This window comes from Bombus pascuorum, chromosome 4 (genome assembly GCF_905332965.1).
Source record: "Bombus pascuorum chromosome 4, iyBomPasc1.1, whole genome shotgun sequence".
In the NCBI taxonomy this organism is placed as follows: domain Eukaryota; kingdom Metazoa; phylum Arthropoda; class Insecta; order Hymenoptera; family Apidae; genus Bombus; species Bombus pascuorum.
In genome coordinates, this window is record NC_083491.1 from 3,847,589 (window position 1) to 3,871,774 (window position 24,186).

General features: G+C 36.8%; 2 protein-coding genes across 2 annotated transcripts in view; both read right to left on the bottom strand.

Annotated features, from left to right (window-relative positions):
• The window catches only part of LOC132906102 (dynein axonemal heavy chain 10), a 28,761-nt gene extending 24,860 nt beyond the window's left edge, over positions 1 to 3,901 (bottom strand). The window contains exons 1-11 of the mRNA XM_060957969.1: positions 3,777 to 3,901; positions 3,622 to 3,700; positions 3,178 to 3,322; positions 3,014 to 3,073; positions 2,275 to 2,592; positions 2,125 to 2,198; positions 1,812 to 2,045; positions 1,374 to 1,496; positions 852 to 1,144; positions 385 to 541; positions 39 to 302 (exon numbers count right to left, since the gene is read on the bottom strand). Coding sequence (XP_060813952.1) covers positions 39 to 302; positions 385 to 541; positions 852 to 1,144; positions 1,374 to 1,496; positions 1,812 to 2,045; positions 2,125 to 2,198; positions 2,275 to 2,592; positions 3,014 to 3,073; positions 3,178 to 3,322; positions 3,622 to 3,700; positions 3,777 to 3,901 — 1,872 coding nt within the window. The remainder of the gene's footprint in view (positions 1 to 38; positions 303 to 384; positions 542 to 851; positions 1,145 to 1,373; positions 1,497 to 1,811; positions 2,046 to 2,124; positions 2,199 to 2,274; positions 2,593 to 3,013; positions 3,074 to 3,177; positions 3,323 to 3,621; positions 3,701 to 3,776) is intronic.
• Positions 3,902 to 4,540: 639 nt separating this feature from the next.
• On the bottom strand, positions 4,541 to 22,958 carry LOC132905991 (uncharacterized). The gene is made up of 5 exons (XM_060957801.1): positions 22,681 to 22,958; positions 16,009 to 16,111; positions 15,845 to 15,930; positions 13,132 to 13,236; positions 4,541 to 8,806 (listed from the first exon to the last, which is right to left on the bottom strand). The coding sequence occupies exons 1-5, from the start codon at positions 22,703 to 22,705 to the stop codon at positions 5,430 to 5,432; spliced, it is 3,696 nt and encodes a 1,231-aa protein (XP_060813784.1). The 5' UTR covers positions 22,706 to 22,958; the 3' UTR covers positions 4,541 to 5,429.
• Positions 22,959 to 24,186: the final 1,228 nt, after the last annotated feature.

Below are 24,186 nucleotides of genomic sequence, written 5' to 3' on the forward strand. Positions count from 1 at the left end.
TGAACTTTTAATCAAAATTACACGATAATGCTTTTCACCTTGAAGTGTCTTAAAATAGTCTGCAAGAATCGATTATTATCCCTGGCTTCGGTATAACATCCCCATAAGTCCGAATAAAAATAATCAAAGTTCGAAGCGATTGGCGAAAGGACGTTGCTCAATAAGCTCAACATTCTTTTGGCCATAGGAGTTTTTAATTGCTCCACCAGCATTAACAATCCTACTTCTCGATCCTTCCAGTAATCACACTCCGCTAGTGGACCTCTACCTTGTGGCACTTTTTGTTGAAACGATTCCAACACCTGTATATTAAATAACGCGATACAGACGTTGAAAAGGTGTCTAATTTTCTTGAAATAAATGTCTGGGAAGAATTTCATTTACCTTTTCTATGTGCACTCCCCACAGCATGATCACATTTTCCAGTTGCTCGATCACTTCCTTGTTCTTTTCTAACATCTCGTCAGTAACATTAGGATCATCGAGTTCCGGTATATTCGGCATCGTCAGCAAAATATCGCCTTCGATGTTTTCCAGTGTCCTGACGAACAGCGACAAATTTATTCATTTTTCTTCTTTTTAATCTATTTCTATGTTAGAACTTGAGAAAAATTGCAAAGTTACATTTATCGAGACGAAAAGTAAATTATAATCAAATATTCTTTTAAAGCGTCACGAGATTTTATAAATCGCGAAGTGTTCTTTCCTAGTAGATTCCGAATATTTACGCATTTGTGGGAGATTTCAAGGTGCAAAAATATGTAGACTGTGCAAAATATGTAAAAATACGTAAGGATTCAAAGCTTATCGACAACTAACCGCGGTCTATCGAATAATAAGAAATTACTAACCATTCGACGTTAGATATTAATCTATCTAAATAATGCAGAATATCCTTTTTGTTCTGATCGATCGACGCGCGTACAATTGGCTCTTTGGACGCCGTTTTGCTTCTAGCTTCTTCGAAATTGACTACAGTCCTGATGCGTTTTCGTCTCAGTTTTGCCCTCTCTATCGTTTGAAAATGTTTCGGTTCTACTGTGTCATCGTCGTCGTCGTCGTCCTCGGCGTTTTTATCAGCTTCCTGCTTCGCCATCACTATAGATATCCTGCGGAATTCTGACGGTCTTCTGAAGATTGAACTCTGTTCGACAATTTTAATAAATCATTTTTTATCATATAGATTCCACCATATTGTAAATCTAGTTTCTTTACTACTGGAATCTGTTGCTATTTAAAAAGTCGCACAATTTGATAAAAATCGTTTTTGTTACGAGCTACGTGTAAGTATTACGCACAGGTTATATGTACAATATCTTTAAATATTTTGGATGAAATTCAGTATTTTTATTCAAGAAAGTAATATTAGATACTCGAGTTGCCATGATGTCCGTCAAACTTGGAGGACGTTCCTCGTCGATATCGACCTCCTCTTCTTTCAGTGTTTCTGCAAGTTGTGGTCCTCTGAATTGAGCTTGAACCAATGGTTTAAAAACCTAAAAAAAGAAAAAAAAAAGAAGAAGAAATGTAGATATAATTTCTGTAACTATAAATATGTTTACGAGACGAAGAAGAATATGAATTTTACGAAAAAAGAAACAAATATACAATGGCTGCCAAAAGTCTGTGATCAAAGTATACTTTTAACATACATCATCGAGACAAAGAATTTCTAAGATAAAAATCTGTCGTTTAAAAATTTTCGCAAGCAGAATTTTATGTATAATTTAAAAGTATAAAATAAATGCACTGGCGTGTTATCTGAACTGAAATAAAATTACTGAAATAAAAATATAAATATGCTTTTCTACCTCAACGAGCATCCTGTTCAACGAAACCAAAAATTTCCCCTGTAGAGATCCAACTACCAAATATTGCGTTATTTGTTCATCGCAATCGGTGTAAGAATCGAAGTTTGGTATACCCTCGTCGACAGTCCTCAGGAAGTAGAATAAAGTAACGTCCTGCAAGTCTGTTCTGCTACCATCCACTTTACCGCATATCATGTGCAAGTTTGGTATTTTTCGTACTTTTTCCACTAGTTTCTGTGCAACAGATTTTCCTTTCGTTTCTTTCGTATTTAAAATGTATTCGTGTTTTAATCAACGAACGATAATGTCGTACGTGGATGTAATCGAGTACCTTGGTCATAACATATTTGTGTTCTTCTCCTGGCGGCGGTACGAAGCCTGGAGTGTCTGAAAATTAGAAGAATCGGGATCGTTTCATCGAATATGTTTATTTTATAATTGCAATAACATTCGTGTAATTTACCGATCGCAGCACTTTTTTCCGAATCTTTCGTTTTAAAAATTGTATCGCCACTTCCTATCTCTTTCACTTCTCGCGAATCGCCTTCTTCTCCTTCTTCCTCCTCGTCCCTTCCCTCGTCTTCTTCCCCTTCGTCTTCTGTATCTTCCGTGTCGTCGTCGGTACGAGTGCTTATCATTGATTTTTGCTCCGATTGAATCGTCATCGTGGATTCCTCGACTTGACGCAAAAGAGCAAGCGGATCGAGCTTGGACGGTTTTACTTTTGTTTTCTTCACTCTTCTTTTCTTTCTTTCCTTTTGTGAAACTTTCTCCGCCTTTCCTGTGGATTATCATTGATCTTATAACTCGTCGTACGTTCGAAGTGCGACTATCAATCCAGTAGCTTAGCTGTAAATACCAAACACGTGCTTTAGCACTTTGATCGAAGCATAAATCCATAAACGACAATCCTACGCTTTGGTTCACCCCACAGAGACAAAGAAGCTAACAAACTGTGCATAGCAAATTCATTTGAAGCGTTGAAAATACAATTTACCAAAAAGGTGTACTATCGAAAAGGTAGAACGTAACAGAATATAGAAAATTGTGGACAAAAAAGTCACTTGGATCGTTGGAAATGTGATTTACCAAACCAGTAATCCATTGGAAGGATGGAATGTAACAGGATTCTACCAAACTGTGCACGACAAAATTGAATTGTTAAAAATACAATTTACCAAAGATTCTTCCTCTCAACTTACGACTTTTCCTTTTCATAGACAATGCCGTCAAAGCGGCTAATTTACCAACACCGTGCTTGCCTATCATCCATCAATAATAAAGTAATTTATATCCTTAGAGTCGATACAGTGATCTATCCGATTCGTGTTCACTATAATTAGTTTAAGAAAGACGAACTACTTACTTTCCCAGACCGGAACTTCTACGTGGATGATTTCAGTGGAATAGGTGCAGTAGAAAAAGATCACCTTTCTCTCAAGATCGGTCACACCATAGAGATCCAGTAGCAGAAAATTGAGTAGCTTGTCCTCGAAGTATCGATTGTTTGCCTATAGTTTTGAATCGCGCGTTTATTTTCTTTCTCGTGACAAAGGTGAAGTAAAGGCGAAAGTTGACGAGAAAGTGTGAAAAATCGTTTTAAAAGAAATGATTTTCTATGTATTAAAGTATACCGATTCTTTCAAGCGAAATAAATCTCTGCCCTGATTTCGTTTTCGTTGTACATTTTAAAATTTGCAAATTCGTAGCTTTGATTTGAGAAAGAAATGTTATTTTACTGTAAATTGGTAGAAATATCTAAAGGATATTCGATTACTTTTCAATAATTTCGATATAAGTTGTAATTTACATTTAGAAGTTTGTAGAAGAGCAGCTCGTAGCCACTTATACCCAAAAATTTCATCACTCTGTTCCGTATCCACATTATCCTATCAAAATTAATCATTTGTTTCAATTAATCATTTGTGTTTATTAAATCGTAGAAATATGTATTTATTTTATTACCGATAGTCCATGTGTATCAAAGAATGTTTACTTGGTAAACTATGGACATCCGTTTTGTTATCTTCATCTTCTTCGTCTTCGCCTTCGACGTCAGGTTTTATAGATTCGTTTTCTGACTCAGCCATAATTTGATCAATTAAAGCTTTCGTAATGGTATCTTCTTAAAGAATTTTCAAAAGTTTCGATAACCAACGTGTCATGCAAAATCTCTATTCTTCTAGTACATTAAAATAGCTGTGTCATTGCTCTTTTTGACTCGTCTTGCTTTTATAATAATTCTGACTCAAAATATTAATTATTTGACTACTTAATCGTACGTTAAGATCCGTAGACTGTTTACAAGAAGGCTTGAGCACTTTAACCTAGTACTTTACACTATGAATCGATTAAACGCGTACGAATTACGAAACTTGATGTATCGATGTTGCCATGGCAAATAACCAACGTTTTGTGAATAGAGGCAAACTAGAGAATAGTATGTTTGTGTAATTAATTAACAACGGGGAAATTCGCAGTCCTTGCGAATTTCGAAACGTTGATTTTTAAATCTTGAATGTTTGTATTTAAAAAATATTTAATCGAATAATTTTGTTATTTTCGAATCTTTTAGTTTCCAAACTCCAGATTTCCGAATTTCCAAAATTTCGAATTGTAGAATATTTTAAAATTTCAAACTTGGCGAATTCTAAATTTTAAATAACCAAGTTTAAAAAGATTCAAAGTTTTCAAGTCTAAAGGAATTTCAAAAGGAAATAAAGAAGCTCTTCTTCGTAACTATAGGATATATTTAAGAATCGTTAGAATGTTGGGTTACATAAGGTACAATTTAATAGTCGTATAATTACTATTGCTTCTTGCACACTCGTACATACATTAACACACACATCTACGAATCTATAGTTTACAGTATCGAAACCCTGTTCCTTGTCATTGGTAGGTTATCAAGTTAGTAAAACGTACTTTGTATTATCAAATAGTAACGATATTGTTTTTCTGAATACCAATGATAGATCTTATCAACAACGATAATATAATTACCATTTTATACACGTTACGTCTAGTTCTATCTTAAAACCTTAAAGACATTTTACGCCCAACTCGCTGTTTTGTTAGTCGCTTTAATTAAAAGTAAGAATATCCTAGGAAGAGTTAATGAAACTAATTATATATCAGCCCTTTTTCTTCGCTTACGACATAAATGGTAACAAGAAATATTAATCTCCGTCTTCCAAGACTTCCATCAAAAGCTCATTGAAATTTTAAATCACGAAACAAGGAACGTTAATTTCATACAAATTTCGCACTTGTAATCCTCTCAATCGATAAGGAGGAGAAAAGAAATTTTTAATTCTCTCGCAACATAAATAGTAAAAAAAGCTATTAATTTCCCACTTCCAATTATTATACCATAATCCCTCTGCATTCAATGATTCGTTATATTTTTCAATCACGAAGGAAGAGACGTTAATTACAAAAGTCTCAAACTCGTAATACCCCCGAGAATAAAAAAGAAAATATTCAAAAATATCGATTAAAGGAGAAGAAAAAAGATAGTCGAGAAGATCTATCATAAAAAGCACGAAACGGCAGGACATCACAGATTTCGTTCTAAACCTAAGTTCATCCTTGGAAAAATCATCCTAGAAACGACCCTTAAATCTCTTCTGGGACACTTTTTGTTGTTTCATTCTTTTTTAAAAACGTCTCTCCCTCTGGTTTCTCTTTCAAGATAATTTCTTTCTTCTGACTTTCTGCTGCCTGTGGCTCGATCAGACCACCTAAAACAGCCTCGACGTATTCTTCTCTACCCTCGTCGGTGTCAAAAGAGAATCCAATCGATGGAACAAATTCTGTTTTCACCACAGTCTTCTCAGATTTCGTGGTAAACGTGGTCCTCGGCGTAGATGTCGTCGTCGATCTAATATCTATCTTAGAATTCGTTTGAGCAATCGTCGGCACGATCGTCTTATCGGTGCTCGATTCCTCGTATTTATTCGTGTTCCTAAGAATTGTAGTCTGGAAATCAATCGATCTCTGTTTCTCAGGAAGATCAAATATTTTTTTCTGTTCTCTGTAAAGAGGTTCTCCGAAATGCTGCTCTAGCTGACCCAGAATCCCTTCTTTCGATCGAGGAGCAGAAGTTTTCGAGTTCGACTGTGTAGAACTCTCTTGAGACCTAAATGTCGCTTCATCCGGCTGTTGCACGTTCGAATTTACCGTCTGTAGTTCCGGATTTTGAGCGACTGACAGGGAAAATGGCCGAGGAACTCGATCTTGCTTCATTAATTCCGACATCAGTTGAAGAAGACTGACTGTATTCGGGTTATTTCTCTTAAAATCGGTTAGATCGGAACTGATAAAATCGTTTCCGAAGTTAGACGCATTTCTCACGTCCGAAATATTCGTCGCAGTGATCTGTAGCTCTGTCATTCTATGAACTTCTGGCTCCAAAGATTTAATTATTTCTAGTTCGTGTATCTCGTCATTGAGAGTCGACGTTTCTTTGCCCTGTTGGGCTATCAGTTTGCTAATTATATCTTGTCCGGTTGGTATCAGCTCTGCGCCTTTGTTCATCGCCAATGTCACTTGGTAAGGCGAATTATTCTTTTCTATAGCTTCTTCGATGTGCTTTAAAGTTCCCGGCATGATGGACCCAAGTAAAGTATTCACGGTCGAAGCTTCTACGCCATCACTGTCATCTTTCGACTTCTCTTCCAAGCTTCTACCTGCTTCTATGCTCTTATGCGTTACAGGTCTGAAAGTTGACACGGAAGATTCAATATCGACAGATTTAGTCGCGGGAGATGTCGAAATTCTGATCGGTCCCTGTGTCGACAATTTTTCGGGGGTTTTAATTATTGAAACACTTCCTGAGGAGTTCACGAAACCTGAGGATGTTATAGCTTTTATAATCTTTGGCGGAGACACGGTGCTTGCACTCACAGAAATCGTCCTGGAATTCTGAACAGCATCATCTGTGGTAAACCGTGGTGGTTCACTCTTTTTATTATCCTCGAGTTTTCCTTCAGTGTCATTCGTAGATTTGATAGAAAGATCAAAATGATTTGTGTGAGGAGATTCACCTTCTTCGGGTCTGGTGAAATCTTCCGTCGGACTTTTGGTATTCGATCGATCAGAGAAAGAGGAAGAAAGCCACGACCCAGTGGAAGGTACTAGGGGTCTAGCCACTGTACTACCATGATTCTGCAAACTGAAATCTTCAGAGATCTCTACGTTTCCATAATTGCTCGTTACTCCTGTGCTTTTATCGAAAGAAGTAGACTGATCGACATAATCGTCAGAATCAGTCTGGAACCTCGGTATCTCGGTCGTTCTTGAACTAGGTTCATCATTCTGAGTCGTGTAACGATTAAATAAAGTGGACCCTTCAGGTAGATCCGGTACCTTTATCTGGAACTTACTTTGCGTCTTTTGAGGAGATTCTAGAAATTCGACTGGTCTAGACGTTTGAGAACCACTGTCCTCTGTATCGATGTGTTTCTCATTAAAAAGTTCGGAATTTATGTCAGTAGAATTGTTCAAAGCACTCGATCCATTTGATATCGAAGAACGTGGTTCGTAAAGATTCGTACTTGCTTTGATGGTACTTTCGATAATTGACGAAGCGGTCGTTGATGGGAAAGTATTGAAATTATTCAGAAATTCTTCCTTATTGGTTTTGGTGTCTCTTTGATCGTTTCTTTGGTATTGTTCGGTCGTTTCCTCTTTCTTTTCTCCGGGATAACGCGTAGGCTCCGGTCTGACCAAGGTGTACTTAATCTCTTCTTTATTGAAATTAATTCCTCTTTGAGTTTCGCCATAAACTTTGGTTTCGTCTCTCGCAGGATTCTGTTCGTCAACCGAGATTCCCCTGAACGACTGATGAAACGCGTGGCCTAGACCAATGCTACCCTTCGTTTCGAAGTCGTCCAGAGGTTCTTCGTCGTTGCTGTTGTGGTTGAATCCTGCGTAGACCCTATCAAACAAAGAACTTCCTCCGTTCGACACTTTGGTACGATTGTAATTAAAATCGTCGAAAACCCTCACCTGGAATCTCTCTTTAGGATGTTCGTCTCTCGTTTCGTCGCTATTGACATCGTCATAATCGTACTCGTAACTCTCCTGTCGATTATAATCATCATCCCTGTTCGGTTTCCTCACAGAAACAGCTTCAGCTATTTTCAAGTCTCTTTCTAAATCCTGTCTGTTCTTATCGTCGTTCGAGAAGACTCTAGTAGGAGGAGTGACGAAGCTGTTTGACCTACTGCGCGAAAGATAATATTCAGAGCTGTCTATCGCCTGGTCCAACTTGTTGTATGCCAAAGTAGACGATTTGAATGTCGTAGGGACAGTTGGAGAGTAAAATCTCCTAGTTGTAGTGGTGACAGTCGGTACAGTAGGTGCGTAAGATGGTTGGAACTGATTGGTGAACTCGCTGGGCCTTCGATAGGTCTCCTGGAAATCTTTGTTCCTCTGGTCTCCATATCCTGGATCGTTGATCTTCTGAACTCGGATAATCGGCGAATCTTCGTAAGGAGACCTAAATTTTTCGCCAGAATAGAATTTGCCTTGATAATTTCCACTGATTTCCGGCTTTTTGTCTTTGAACTGATAGGGTGGCAGGAAATCTCGATTGGCAGGTCTACGATAGTCTTCGAAATTGGTCCTCAAATCGTTTCCTGCTGTGTCAACCGAAGAATAATCGGGGATTCTTCCTGGACCTCTCTGATAGTCCACCACGCTTCCAGTTCGATCAGGATCCACCAGACCATCCTTGGTCACGTCTGTTCCTGATTGAAGACTGATCATTGCGTAAGCGTTTCGAATCATCTCGTCGTCGTCTTGCTGATAACTGTTACGATTCACGTCGATGTATTTGCTGCTAGCTGAACAGTCTACTTTGGTCCACCAGTCACAGGTGAGCAGCTTTTGACTGAATACAGAGCCTATGGGGCAGAGGAAGGAGGAGACCAATACGTCGTGGCACACGTGGAAAACCTGGCATCCCGCCACCTCGTCCGCGTAGTACCCTAAGGAAAATTAGAAATGTTTATTTTTTTAAATTCTGAGATTCCGTAATAACCTTCGATATCGAAATACAAAATCTGCAATATTTCTATCTAATTTTTTAATATTCGAGTGTTTGGATGGCAGACATTTCTAAAGCTCTCTATCATTCTTTCAATTATTATTTTTAATCCATAGTCTTATAAAAGACTAAAACGTTTCACGTACTTGAAAAGCTTTTCTAATTCTTCTTTCCTATTTTTCTCTTAGTAGAGAAATTTAGATTCCAATTCCCTGAATTTCGATTTTTTAATACGACTAACTGGGTATTTTATTTTCCATTCTGATAATAATACTGTATCTTCCAAAAGAATTTTAACGGTTTACCAGAGGAAATATGAACAATTCGATTCGTTATTTAATCGATACTTGATCAATCCGTGCTCCTGTCTTCTAAATGTTCCTTTATTCTGTTTTTTCAATTTAAAATAATCGCGCAATAAGCAATGTTTAACTACGATGCGCGTTACGTAAGGAACGCGAGGCGACTTTTCCATGCTTGTTCAACATCTTTCTCTCTTCCTTTGAATTATCTAATAACGCGGTTTCTTCCGCGAGTTTAGACTCGCGATACAAAAGACGCCCCAGTGTTCATCGCGACCTGACCTGCTGCTTGGAAATTTCAATTAAGTTGCTTTCTTCATTCTATGAATGCTCGCCACGATTTCTTTCGACAAGAAAATGGATATCGTGTGTATCGAACGTAACAGTGATGGATGACGCATTAAAAGTAGTTACTGAGGTTTCTTTCAGGAAAGAAGGAAAAGTCGAAGTCGTGAGGCTTCGATTTTCACTTTAGAATTACGTTTGATTTAGTTGGACGTGTTAGAAATTTTTTAAATTTTTCTATAAAATAGTGTGATTTAGCTTTTTAGAAACCAAACAATTTATTGTAATAGAGTCGATAGAAAGAGAGATCGAAGATGTGAATTTTCTTTTTGTAATCATATTTGCGCAGCTTGTCGCCTAAGGTAGCCATAAACCAGGAAAAATCACGTCGCAAACCTATAAGTAAAAAAACTATTTCCATTTTGTGGATAAATTTTTGATACGGTCAACATCCAGCGAGCTGGAAGCTGTTAAAACTTGATAAAAGATTAAACAGGATGAAACAAAGAAACACGAATCGAGTGACGTTTTATTCAATAAATTTAGGACGAAATAAATAACCAAAAATCGAACGGATAAATTTGGAGAAGAATGACAGGATCTGTAAAGTTCTCGATAATCCCAATTACACGCGTTGCAAGAAGATGTTGCAAGTTTTGGCTAATCTTTTTACACATACACACAGACATATAGGGTAAATTTCGTATACAGACATATAAGATAGATCAGCTCCTCTTTTTATATAAATTTTTAATCAAATGCCAGAATTAGAAAATTAACTTTAAAAAAACTTCAAAGTAACTCTCTTTTCAAAGGAAAGAAAAAACTAAAATCTTTCTTCTGAAAAATTCCCATATCGTAAGATAAGACATTAAGCTTTCACTATTTTCCATCGGCAAAAGTCAAACATCGTATCGATTTGTAACCAGCTGAATAACAGCATACTAAGCTTCTGAACGGCGATTGGCTCGCGTCAGAATCGTTTGAATTATCCGTCTGGCCTTTATCTTATTGTTGAGTCGCTTTCGCCGACATTCTGTTGCTTCTGCAGGAACATCGTATAACTGTACAAGATTATCAGGATATTGCTCAATAAAGAAACTATATAACAGAGTACTACACGGAGACTGTACTTTCTTTTGCCTTCTGGAACTCGTTCATATTCGCGCCACTTATCTAAATGGTCGTTGTTCATAAATGTAATTAAGTGTGTGGACGAAATCGCCAACGAACCTGTTATTTTCACAGCAAAGAATCGTGAAACTGGCAAAAGATTATTTTCTCGTCGATATGGACGTTTAAAAGTCCCTATTTCTTATTAGTGAGATTATATTAACGATTCTCTGGAAGATTTTTAGCGACTGTATGGATTTGACAAGTTTCAATTTCTGTCAATCCGATCTAAACTTAACTCGAATCTAATCCAAATCAGAAGATCGGACCTCTCTTCTTCGACTCTGTATAAAAATTTTCTAACAATTCCAACAATTTCGTAAGTTTCAATTGTTACGGTTACTTTGCTTCTGGCAACGTTCCACGATTTGAAAGTTTTCATAAGATGCAAGAAGAAGATTCATACCAGGTCTCGAACGAACACGCGTAGCTAAAGGTAAATACGTTTCGTTGGACGACGCGAACGTTTGCCTTTCCAGCTGAAACGTACATCTACAAACATTTTCGTGCGATTTTTGCGACAAGTTTCGCCCCACGGCTAGTGGAACGTTGACCTATTGCGAAATCGAAGAAAATACTGCAAATGGATTTCACAGGTCGCACGTGCTAGCATCGTGTGCGTGAGAGACATCCTTGACATCGATACTGCACGTGGAAAAGCGCGAAACACGTGTGAATCAATGGTAATCGGTCGTAGGATAGAGCTGATGCACGTGGATCATTAATAGGATAAGTACACTCTGGAAACCGTTTGTTTTAATATTTTTTATTAATAATTGGTATATACGAAATGTCGTTTCGCAGAATTTAAATTTAGTAGGGTAATACCGAAGATTATAGTTCCATACGATTGATTTAGGATTCTTTATAAATGAGAAAGTTTACGTAATTGAATATACTTCAATCAAAAGGAAATTGAGAATTGGGAAAGATATTATATTATTATTATTAAGCATATTATTATATAGAGAATCTTCTTACTTTTACTGCTCTGTTCATAGACCGAAGTGAATATTCTCTTAGACGTTTGATTTGAAAGATATTCGCGACAAATACGTTCAATTTCGTTTCTACGAACTCTGGCAGAAGCAATCGGACGAGCAATCTATGGATTTTATTAATATAGATGCCAATTTCAACCGCTTTCTTTCGACCTGAATGGTTAAGATCAAGCGGTCATACCATTGCAGTTTCATATGATTGATTTAAAATTCTTTATTGTTGAAGTGGTCACCACTTCTAAGAAAACTCTACATCTGGCCTTTTTAGTTTCCTTAAGCACCGAAGCCATCGATAAAAAGCGTATAGACAAAAGACTGGGACAAAGGTAGACCATAAACAGTAGACAGGCGACATGGCTTTAAGGCTTTCAGTCATAGGGTAGCACTGCTAGTGTGCGGATTTGGACCAGCTCAAATTATATTCCTTCTTGTATTTACACTTCTGTATTAAAATATATTTTCTACCTTACAATTTGTCCACGCTTTCCTTTGTTCACACGTTCAATAACCTCAATATTTATAAATGAGAAAGTTTACGTAATTAAATATACGAATCAAAAGGAAATTGAGAATTGGGAAAGATATTATATTATTATTATTAAGCATATTATTATATAGAGAATCTTCTTACTTTTACTGCTCTGTTCATAGACCGAAGTGAATATTCTCTTAGACGTTTGATTCGAAAGATATTCGCGACAAATACGTTCAATTTCGTTTCTACGAACTCTGGCAGAAGCAATCGGACGAGCAATCTATGGATTTTATTAATATAGATGCCAATTTCAACCGCTTTCTTTCGACCTGAATAGTTAAGATCAAGCGGTCATACCATAGATTGCTATGTGAAAATTGACTAACTCGGACGTGGTTGCATTAGCTGTCCGAACAGAATCTCTTCTTGTACGTAGTAATTCGCAGCATTATAAAGTGAAATTGAGGGTAAAGGTGTACGTAAATCTGTTTCAATTTTATTCCGAGGAATTGAATTGTATCTAGAAACATATTCGCTTCGATTCTATATATCAGTCACTACAAAAATCTTTTGTCTTATATTATTTGAAAATCCCAAGTATTTAAGCGAAACACTACGAATGCAAAATTGTAAAATAACGTGGCCGATGTATTGTTTCCGGGAATAGAGAAAGAGAAATATTATTTCTAGAAGAAAAAGTCGGATATCCATCGAGAATCGAGATATTTACAAGACACTTGTTAGCTTGTTAAATTAATAATTAATTGCTGTAATTATTTCTCTAAAACTTATCGTATAGTTATATTATACAAAGAACCTTTGTTTCAAGATAATTAATTAGATATATTAACTACAAAAATATAATTCAATATATGTGTAAAGATATAAATAATAAGTAAGAATTATATCAACTTTATGATGAAATTCTATGCGAATAAATCTCTCATCTTCTAAAGATTTTTATTCCGGAATGATGTATTAACCATATACTAAGTTTTACGAAGGTAGAAAAAAAAACAATTTAATTCACCTCGTGAGCGTCCCTCGCACGTGAAACCTGTCTGAGGGAGCGTCGTGTATGCCGGATAATCAATACCTGGTTCTCCTGGCACGTTCTTCCTAATATCTGACAAATCTAAAACAAAAAAATGCAAAGAACATACAATCGCTTAGTACTCGCTGCTCACTTAATAGTCGAACAAGAAAAATTAATAAACGTGAATAATATTATTCAAATGAATTGGATAGCGATGCTATTGATTTTATATTGCGGGTTATTATGGACGATAAAATCGACAAGATATTCCAAAATTATATTGTTATTGTAGTAACAAATTCGAGAGAATGGCAAGCATCTACAGATCATCCTAGCATGACATTAAATAAATATCATCGAATGACTGTGAGCATTTCAATGAACTTTGAACGATGCGATGACTGTGCTCGTATATGCTGAGAATGAAAGGTATACGTTCTGAATTATGGTAAATGTTACGATGACTATGAATGGCCTGTTAATTGTTTGTTCGAACAAACACACTTACGTTTGTTTAAAACTCCAACTTCTTGCAAAACATTGAAATTTTTCACTCTTCCGATAACTAAATATCAAATTTCAGGCTCTTAGACTTTTTAGTAAAAAATTGTTTAAAATATTCATTTGTGCTCCACCAGATCATTAGATAAACTCTACAAGTGACCCTTTTCGCAAAAGTAAAGAATCATTAGAATTTGACTAAATCTCTTTGTTCTATGTACCATAAAATATTTATTTCAATATCCATTTCTTCGTCGATTCTTCGACTTCGAAGATAAAGTAAAATTACAATAAATCATAGTAGAATTTAAATAATGAGATAATTATCGATTGAATTTTATTCTTTCATTTCTTCGTGCAGTATATTATAGAATTTATTTAAAGAGGACAAGGTTATTCATAAATAATTCGACAAGATAATAATACGTAATCGTAGAAAGTATAAATGTAAAATATCTGCTCAGCCAGAGAAGAAATATTCAAAACCGAATAAACAATGATTAAAATGAAAGATTCGACCAACACAGATTTCACGCGGAGAAACTGAATCATCACGTGCCAAGCCTTACATAAAGGAGCATAATGGCTCGTGGTGAGTCAAGGTCGTGAAAAACACCTCGTCAGGATAATCCAGCGTGTGTGACATTTAACAGGATATGTTCGCTTCGTTTACGGCGCCACACGTGATTTCTTTGGTTTGCTTGTTGTAAGTCGCGAGAGGTTTCACGTGACCTATAGCGCGATTTTTCCATCATCCGTCATACCTAACGCCTTTCACGCCACTTGATAATGTCCTCGTCCGACGACTGCTTTTTAATCCAACGGAACGTCTATCACTCGGTATTTAACGACGTAGGTTCGTACTTTGCGAAGATAGAAAAATAAAGAAAAATTATTAATAATCTCGGTAATCAGAATTTTTCCTTCGTACCTGTAAAAGAGACTGTAACTCGCAATTATATCTTTGGTGGAGGACCTTCGTATAGCAATTTAGATTCCCCCATCGATTTCCTCGTAATTTCTGTACTTAATGTTAAAGGTGTCGATAGTAATTTGCCTCGTTTTGATAGATCATTCTCGTAGTGAGAAGTTCTTTGGAATGGTATAAGATTGATTGTACCTTGCGTTAAACAGTCTTGTGCTTGTTGAGAGGAGTAGTAATTTTGTACTTTTCGTGAGGCCGCTTAGAAGCCACGTAGAATATGAGAATATAAAATTGTAGAAATGCAAAAAATACCGAGAATCTTGGAAATATTTTGCAACACGAATCCTCGTTTCTAATGATCGATCATTCATAACGAGTGTCTGTTTTTAACAGCACTAGCATCGATCGATAGAATCGGTGTCAACGCGTAATTAATCGAAGAAAAAGGAACAAGATGAATAACATTACACCGCCTAAGCGTCGGAGAATTAGCATATTACGAGTCCTTTTTTATTGGCACCTCCGTTCGTATGACAATACTCTTTGCTGACTGTAGACGTATCAAACAATCGTGTCAATGAATAAAAATGATGTCACGAGTTATTAATTGCTGGGGACACAAGAATAAAGCAACTGTGATTGCAGGCAAATAAAATCTAAAGGTGAAAATTGAGAAATGTTAACGAGAATTCATCTGCGCAGTGGAGATTTAATGGAAAGTCAATTTTAGTTTTTATATTAGAAATTGCGAGAAAAGGAAGGGACTCCTTGACCCGTCCCCATTCTCCAGCTGATTATTTTCATAAAATCACTTTACAGATAGTTATCGTCGTTCCTTGTTAAGGATCTTTCTATTCATAGTGCCATCGACTTTGTTAGGTAGCATTGTTCAACCAGTTATCAGTTATTACGATGGCTGACAGTATCTGGCAGCGATATTAAATCTAAACGTTACAAATTTTTCACACTTTAAGTAACACACGGCGATATAGGCTCGGACATTGTTAAAATAAGATACTTGAAAAATGATCATTCGAACGATATATCATCTCGTGTGGTTAGATGTCACTTTATATCATTTTACGAGATCGAATGTTAAGATAATTACAATTTCAAGTTACATTCCCCTGTACGTCGCATCTTGATAAAACAAGATAATTCGTCAAAACGACGAATTTCGTGATTTTACGGTTAATTGGCATAAAATTAAATCATTAGGATCGCTACGTGTTAATTAGTAAGGAATTTTATACAAAAAAAGACAAGAAACGAACAATCTACCTGTTTTCTCTTGGTAAGGATCGTACTGGCCACCAGCAGATCCGTAACTGTCGAACGCTCCCTCTTCTTCCGGATCGAAGAACTTCCTGAAACGACATCGTAGGCTTGTTTAATCGTACGCACGCATCCACGTGAATACACGCGAAACGAAACGAACGCAATACCTTCCCCTGGTACCATCAATGGCTCTTCGTGACAGGAAGCTCCTCCTTGGAATTTCATGTTCAAGACTGCAGTGAATGTTGCATAAGACCAGCGTCACGAGATCTGCGCAAAGAGGAGTGTCTCTACTAGAGATGTTACATAGACGACGGATTAAAGATATAATAATAATAATAATAATAATAATAATAATAATAATAATAGTAATAATAGTAACAATTCCAAATAGAATAAAGATCGTGTATGAGAAAAATAGTATACAAAACACGGTTAACCACTGGAATTATGTTCACTTTATGGAACATGGAGAATAATCGATACATCTTTGCAAGAAGAAATATCTTTCTAACTTTAAAAAATATCTCTCTCGAGAGGTTAATTTGCAAACTTTTTAAAATTCTTCTCGTCTTCCGCGTGATGAATTGCAGCAGTTATACTCTCAATCTTCGATCGTAGGATACATCGGCATTTGTTCGCAAAAAGTTTATATCTTTCTGACTTTAAAAAATGCGTCCTTCGAGAGATTAATTTGCAAACTTGTTCAAATTCCTCTTGTACCCCGCAAGATTAATTTCAACATTTGAGTTCCCAAGCTTCGGATCTGCGAGTTTTCCCAATGTCTCCGGTCGATACAGCAGCGTTTATTTCCATTTCCAACGCTTCCAAAGGAAACGCATGGCGTAGCAGCTTATCATCTCCTCCCGATCCGCGAATTCCACTTTCTACTTCGCATTACATACGCGTACATCGCTGCTCCTCCAACGTCGGATCCCCCGCAACAACAAAACGTCGTCCCTTTACGATTCCCCTCTAATCGATACACTCATTCACAGCTCGTCGCTTCTAATGATCATCTTTCCCTCGACTGTCATCCAATCATGTAAAACAACAAAGTCGAGCGAGACAATAACCTCACGATCCGGTTATAGGCATCCATCGAGTTCGAAAGCGAACTACTCGACGTGACTCGTTTAATACGTTAGAACCAGTAAAGTCGAGCGCTCTATTTCGAGAATATTTGAACGTGCGTTGAAAAAGCCAGCACGTTTTGTTTGTCGTACGAGAAAGAACGCGTTCTATGTCGCGAAACGAATTCGAAAGTTTGCCAAGGCGCAAGTAAAAGTAGAAAATTTCGATCGATTTTCGAGATGTTAGCGAGCGCGAAGGACTGATTAGCGTTATCCGATGATGGGCTTTCGCTATTAATAGCGTTAAACGTTCGCGTCTCTCGTAATCGATTAGATGGTGGTTTATCATTATTTAAATTAAATTAATTAAATCGATTCGTTTTCTGGTTCTTGTCGTCGTCTTTGAGAAACTGACCAAGGTCAGCTCGTCTCAATTTCGTCGATGCCCGGTTTACTAAAATTGTATACGTAATAAAACAGTGGTTGAACAATTAATTCAAGAAACAGGTTATAATGACAGTTTGATGAAAAGGCCGTGATTTACTAGGATCGTAATAATTTGTTTTTTAATTTCATTGCTCCTTCGATTGCGATCTATTATTCGTTCAGAGGAAATTGGTTAAGACGACCAACTAGAATTTTTCAACAGTAATTTAACGAAAAGACTGTGATTTATTAAGATTCTAACACGTACATATTCGTTTGGCCACTAGTTATTTAAAAAATTTGTTAACCAATATTATCCGACCAATATGATTTAGTAACTTGTATATTAATTTGCTATTTTCCTCGTCTCTTTGACCACAAGCTACTAATCGTCTCAAAAACTATTTGAAGCTATTGGATTGGCAACTAAGTGATTGCGGATTTTGTCACTAGGTGGTATTGACAAAGTCCGCAATCACTTAGTTGCCAGCCTAATACTTTAAAGCACAATTTTAACACGCATACAGATATACATACATTTATTTTCTTAATTTCATTAATTCTTCGAGCTGGAGCTATCGTTTGTTCCAAAAACTAGTTAAAACGTGCAATTAATCTTCGTTTCAACGGTAATTTCGCGAAAAGGCCGTGATTTATTAAGATTCTAAAGTCTTTTCGCTGTTTGTCTTGAAAGTACAAACAGAAAATTGAATTGCGACGAGCCTATCACGAAAGTCTCCGCCTTAGTCACTTGACCTGACAATCTAGCGTTTAAGATAATTTAGGAGAAACACCTACTGTTCCTTAATGATCGCTACTCTTTTTTCTGCCTTCTTCGTTCTATGTAATTCGTGATTCTGTCAGTAGAATCTCTGGCAACGTTTCGTCACCGCTGTATAGTCGCAACTATTATAATTCATATTTGCGGGCCGCGAATTGCATTAACTCAGAACACTGAGTTTCCATCGTCTCTGACGCACACTCTGGTTACTGCAACAGACATTTGCTTCCATTTTATTACGAAAAGAATCCTTGTGACGAAATTCTAGTGACGCATTTAGTGCATCATTAACCTGTACTCCAGTGACTATAATTTAAGACATAATGGCTGTATCTTACAATATTTTTATAGACTTGACAAGAAGAATAGGAAAAAGAATAGTCTTTTGGATTTATTTACACAGCTAACTGAATTTTGACGCAATTTTTACTTTTTACGAAACGTAGCTGTACATATTAATTAAACTGATCTTGTGAAAGAACTGCCTGCTTTTGTTTCAAGATATTTAACCCGTAATTGGTAGCACGGGTAGATCCATTCGAGGGAAATATAATTTAAAGATTGTACTTCTCTAAGTTCACTTTCATTTTTACGATATAGATTAAGTAATTATATTTCTATATACTTTTATCGTGTTTCTTCTTATTTAACGTAGGTATTTCTATTGATAAATGTTTCGAGGAAAATATAATTTTCGTTTCATTTCCAATCTTATAATTCGAAAAAATAATTATAATTTCAGCGTGGTTGAAAATTCACGGCTTAACTTAAAAGTTAAGGAATTTTGTTGCGTAACATCTATAGTATAATTCTGTTTCGTAGAAAAATATTCTTTGATTAATTCACTAGAATATAGAAGTCTATAAATGTATACAGTCTAAAAATACATCTAAAAAAAGACGTAGGAGAGCAGTTTCAGGTTTTGTCTCGGACGCTTTCTCGCGTGTAACCCAATTAAAAAAGTATAGCGTTCAATGATGTCATTGAGAATGCGAGATAACGGGATCGCGTGTCGTGGGAGGGGCAATTATCGTTCAGAATCAGAGTTCCATGGATTCCATAAGGTCGATTCTCTTGTTCGGGAGATAAAAATGTTTCTTGCGCGGCTCTATACTCGCGCTAGATGTTGGCATTAAAAAGATGAACGCAAGAAAGGTCACGAAGTTGGATGGCTACGAAGTTGGAACCCGCGCATACCGTAAATCGTGAAAGACCAGGTCATTCGGTTAAGTTTTCATATTAAAAGTCACTCGTTTGCATTTTTAATTACAGATGTTTCGTTGCTATCTAGATACTGTTTAGTATACTTATTACATAATTCAGTTAATTTTTCGAAAGCTAGGATTCTTTTCTTTTATTTTATTTTCTTTCCTTGAGATTGTTTCTCCTTTTTCGTACTTAACTCCAATCTCTTAGCCTTTCTATACTTTTCGACTTTTTATCGTCTAAAATTATACCAATTTAGAAAGAACTAATATGTTAATTAAAATAGATTTTATTTGTTTCAAAACGTAAAATAATATTTAAGATGATGTACAGGTATTCGGTAATTTTTCTATTCTTTGAAATAACCTGCTAATATCTAATTTGTTAATATTTCTTAAATAATATTTACGATTAAGAAATTATTCGGTACTTCGCGTGTAATTTGTTTCAACTTTATCGAAGTTGACTACTGCAAAGTTTGTACTGCTTTTACTGCTCTATTCAGCTCTTTATTTCATTCACGTTCCATTCTCATTGTCGTCACGAAGAAACCAGTAGCCACGTTAAATTCAATTGCAATTCGATCAGCTACCGATTGATGCACGGGTGACGGTGAGAATTTATCCGTGAAAGGATGTTACGCAATTTCTACATGTATATTCGCCGATGTAAAGAATGAACTGTAACGAGCGAAATAATTACTAGATCATCCTTCTGTAATTTACACGCGATCCATTAAATATATCGACAAATTAGAATATCTTTTTCACCTAGAATAGACAAAGTTCCATTTCATTAAAATGAAAGAAACGCTTAAAAATAAAGATAAAAACGTTGACAAAGAATCTTATCTTCTTTTCCGTGACATTAATTAAAACCTTTTAATTAAGAACATAATTAAAATATATCTCGAGAGCGTAACTCGTAAAAACGAAAAAGTCACGACAGAATGATAATACTTTAACTAATAAGGATCTTTGATCGGATGCATGAGGACTCTTAAGAAGTTACGACAGCAAAAATTCCAATCTGTATTTTATCTAATATATCGTGGCAACCTGCATGTTACTTCCGATCAATTGAATCTCTCGTTCATTCGTACAATCGTAACAGAATTTCGTTGTATACACCGAGTAGAATCGTGAGAATATATTTACGTGTTCCTGTCTCTCGTGCAGTTCACGAATCACCAAGATTTCACTCGTATCGTGCGAAAACGGAACTGCAGATTTAACATATATCGCGGATTAAACAAAATTATTTCGAAGTTTGTTGCATGCACAATCAGGTTCAAACGTTTGACACACTTTTTTCTTTTTGGACGAAACATACTTTTCCGTGTGTTTTTCTGACAGATCGGAATATCATAACTATATAACTTTCGTTTTTACATATAATTAGATATAATTAGCTTCGATACTATAGAAGAATAATATTATAATGTTTATTTATTAATTTATTTAAGGAACTGTCCGTTCAATTCTTAACGTGCTACAAACTTTCGAGAAGAAATGTAAATAAAATATCTCAGAGTTCATTGTTATATCATGGAAGGGAGATCTATTATTTCACCAATTTATTCGCCAAGTAAATGCCAAACGAAATAAATTACGCCCACGCAACACCCGCGATGTTGAAACAATGATGTTCCAATAGATTAATCCCGCTGAAGCTCGTTATTTCTGAATTCTGTTAAGAAGTATCAATGAATTGAGAACTAGACGAAGATGAAGCAAATTATTTTGCACTCGGTGTTTCATGCTTATAGAATATTCATGTTGACATAATTCCTGAATATTCATCGTCTATAAATTTATGTACATACAGTACGAGGCAAAGCTGCGAAACTGACTCGGGGCGAACCGAAAATTGTTGATTTTTTGGCGAGATGCACAGTTGCAGTTACGTGCGATACAAAATATAAACAGTACGAGGCAAGTCTCATGAGGAATCGGTAGCATGATTGTATTTAGCTTAGAAATCGTGATCTTTGCTATTTTGTATCTAATCACTGCACTGCCTTGACCTATAGACGACATTTTTAATTTTATTAATTACGGTTTAAATTAAGATCTGAAGGATTGTCAGAGATACTTGATCGTTATTACTTGAGATAGTTGATTTATACCGAAGGTAGTTCTAGTATTAAAGTATCTATTCGTCCCTTTTTACATTCTCTTATCTTTAACTAACATCAGCTTCGTACTTCTGTTAAAAATATAGCTGTCAAACTACTCAATAGCTATGCTTTTTTCTTCGACCGTCACTGAGAACACAAAAGCTATCAACCAACGCGTAAATATACCCATTACCGTCATTGTAACATACTCGTCACTTCTTGTAGACATTCCTTCTTTACATTCAATCGCCTTTCGGATAGGAGTCAAACGTTTCAATGAAGATTTAAGTCGAACCTTTCAATACATGTTAATACAAGACACAACACAAAGTTAAGACGAGTAAAAATCGACTTCAATCCTACTATAAGTACGATATCGCAGGTCAGATGTACTGGTATATCGAAAATGGGACTCCTCGAACCACAAACTGTACACCTCGGAAAAATACTATGCCATACAAAGCAAACACGGTGTGATCCAATAACTACGAATCAGATAATTTATGAATGAAACAGCTATAAATCGAATATCACGGTTCGATTACAGATACTTCGCGCCAACTATTAATCAAACATGTAATTTTAATTTCGAATTAAAAATCGAATACACCGGAGTAATGGCGAACCACGTATCTTCAATCAAACAAATTAAACATTACAATGCGACAACTATGAATCAGACAACCATAAACCGAATACCACTATTCAACTGTGGACACTTTGTACCGAGCGTTAATTAAATATCTAACCTTAATCCCAAACTAACAGATCAACCACAAGCCGCACGCCACAAATCAAACAATCGCTGTCGTACAAATTAGGTACACGTTGTAATCCAACACCTACGAATTAAATAACCATAGAGCGAGCACCATCAATCAATTACGAGGTGCTTCATTAACCAACCATTAATCGAGCACCAGGAATTAACTACGAGCTAGACACCTCAAACTACGTCAAACCACGTCAAACCCTCGTCAACCGAACACCTTCTAAGGTCATCCGTTAACACGCGATTCGATCTTCGTTTCGAGACGATTTCTACACCTTCTTGGACTAACCAATGGACAGCTCTTACCTGTCGCTGAGGGAAAAGACCTACGTTTCCCATACAGGTAAATCGATCTGACTCGGTCGAAGTCGAGCGTAGCCTCGGAGGAATCGGTCCCGAATCGTACGCTATACGGTAGAACGCGGTCGAAATCGGATTCCTGTTCACGTTGACGACACTTACACAGAACGGGCAGCGTGGTCGGCATTTTGTCGCACGTTGCATGAGTGTCCCGGCGAAGGTGTCCGACGTCGAACGTTCGGCCAGCGTGTAGCAGCCGATGCACTGCGACTACACCGATCTCCTCTCGAGTCTTCTTCCAAGCTTCTGGACGAAAGGGAAGGGATCCGCACCTCTTACCTTTCTTCTTCTCGCTTTCCACCTCTCACCCGCGCCAATACACGCATCGGTCATCCCTCCGCGAGAGGAATTTCTGCCGCGCCTCTGACAACAAGGAAATTTGGTAAGCTACACACTGATATACGAGTAACAGAGACGGAACATTTGGTTTCCGCGAATTTTTTATGATATAGCGCGATTTAAAAAATTGGAAAATAAAAGTTATCGTAAAAGATACGATAATACGAAAATTATTAGTTCTGGAATGTAAAGGCTCTCGTGATGGTACAGCTACGGTATCTTTTTAAATAATTTATGCTTTGAACAGTTGTCTAGATAGGATACAGGGTGCCTTTAGCCTTCTTCCAATACTAAATTTGGGCTGCATCAATACACGTAACAAATGCCAATTTTATATTGTAGAAGAAACTCGCAGGAGTATTCCTGATTATATTCTGCTCGTTCATACTGGCCAAATGGTACAGTTTTGGTATTTTATTATAGACAGAACGTTTATTCGTTTGGGCAAAATTGTAAAATATATAGAGTACGCGTAATACGTTATAATATTTACAGGATGCTTCTTTTTAGTTGTGTCCATAAAAAATTCAACCGAAACCAATCGAATCGATACAACTCCAAAATCTCTAAGCACATCCTCTGCCCTTCTTTGCAAACCACTCCAATCTCCACGATATAGGTACAACTTATACCACGTAATAAGACTTTCAAACACGTCAGGACAGTATCTGATCACCCTTCGTTCTCCCATTTCTCCGTCGATCGGTATCAACCGACTATCCAGAATCCCCGTTCCACTCACCTAGAAAACGTTTGCCAGTCGCGTCGACGAACCATTCGAGTGGAAAGTGTCGCCAGCGACGTTTACAGACGTAGGATCCCACCATTCGCGCGGACACGTCGCATCTGCCATTCGTTTCCAGTCGTTGGATTCCATCGAAGAATCCCAGGTGCTCGCAATTAAAATGGAAAGTAGAGCGGGCCCGATAAAGTTAGTCAGCCGAGGAACACCTCGAGGGAGCTGACAACGTTGCATGGATCGATCTGCTTTCGATAGCTGGATTTTACCGATGTTCTGACCGCTGAGGAAAGAACCACGCGCCGAAACGAGCGTAACACGGTTCGATGCCTCGTCCCACGATCTTTGCCACCGATCTGACATTTATCGTAGGTTACTCTGTGTCTCCGTTCCTTTGCGTTATGTTGGCATAGAAGGTTCGATCAATTGGTAAATTTAAAACAGGGTATAATGAACATTTTCTGCGACTATTTCGAAGATCTTCGACGTTTGTCGGTCTAGGAAGATGTAAGGTGAAGATGGAGCTGAGA

Excerpts from the sequence above, each read along its gene's own strand:
- LOC132905991 (XM_060957801.1), bottom strand. The coding sequence starts at position 22,705 with ATGCCGACCACGCTGCCCGTTCTGT. Across the intron at positions 16,112-22,680 it reads GACCACGCTGCCCGTTCTGT|ATCTCGTGACGCTGGTCTTA; the intron begins GTAAGTGTCGTC and ends CTCTTTGCGCAG. Across the intron at positions 13,237-15,844 it reads TCCTTACCAAGAGAAAACAG|ATTTGTCAGATATTAGGAAG; the intron begins GTAGATTGTTCG and ends TTTTTGTTTTAG.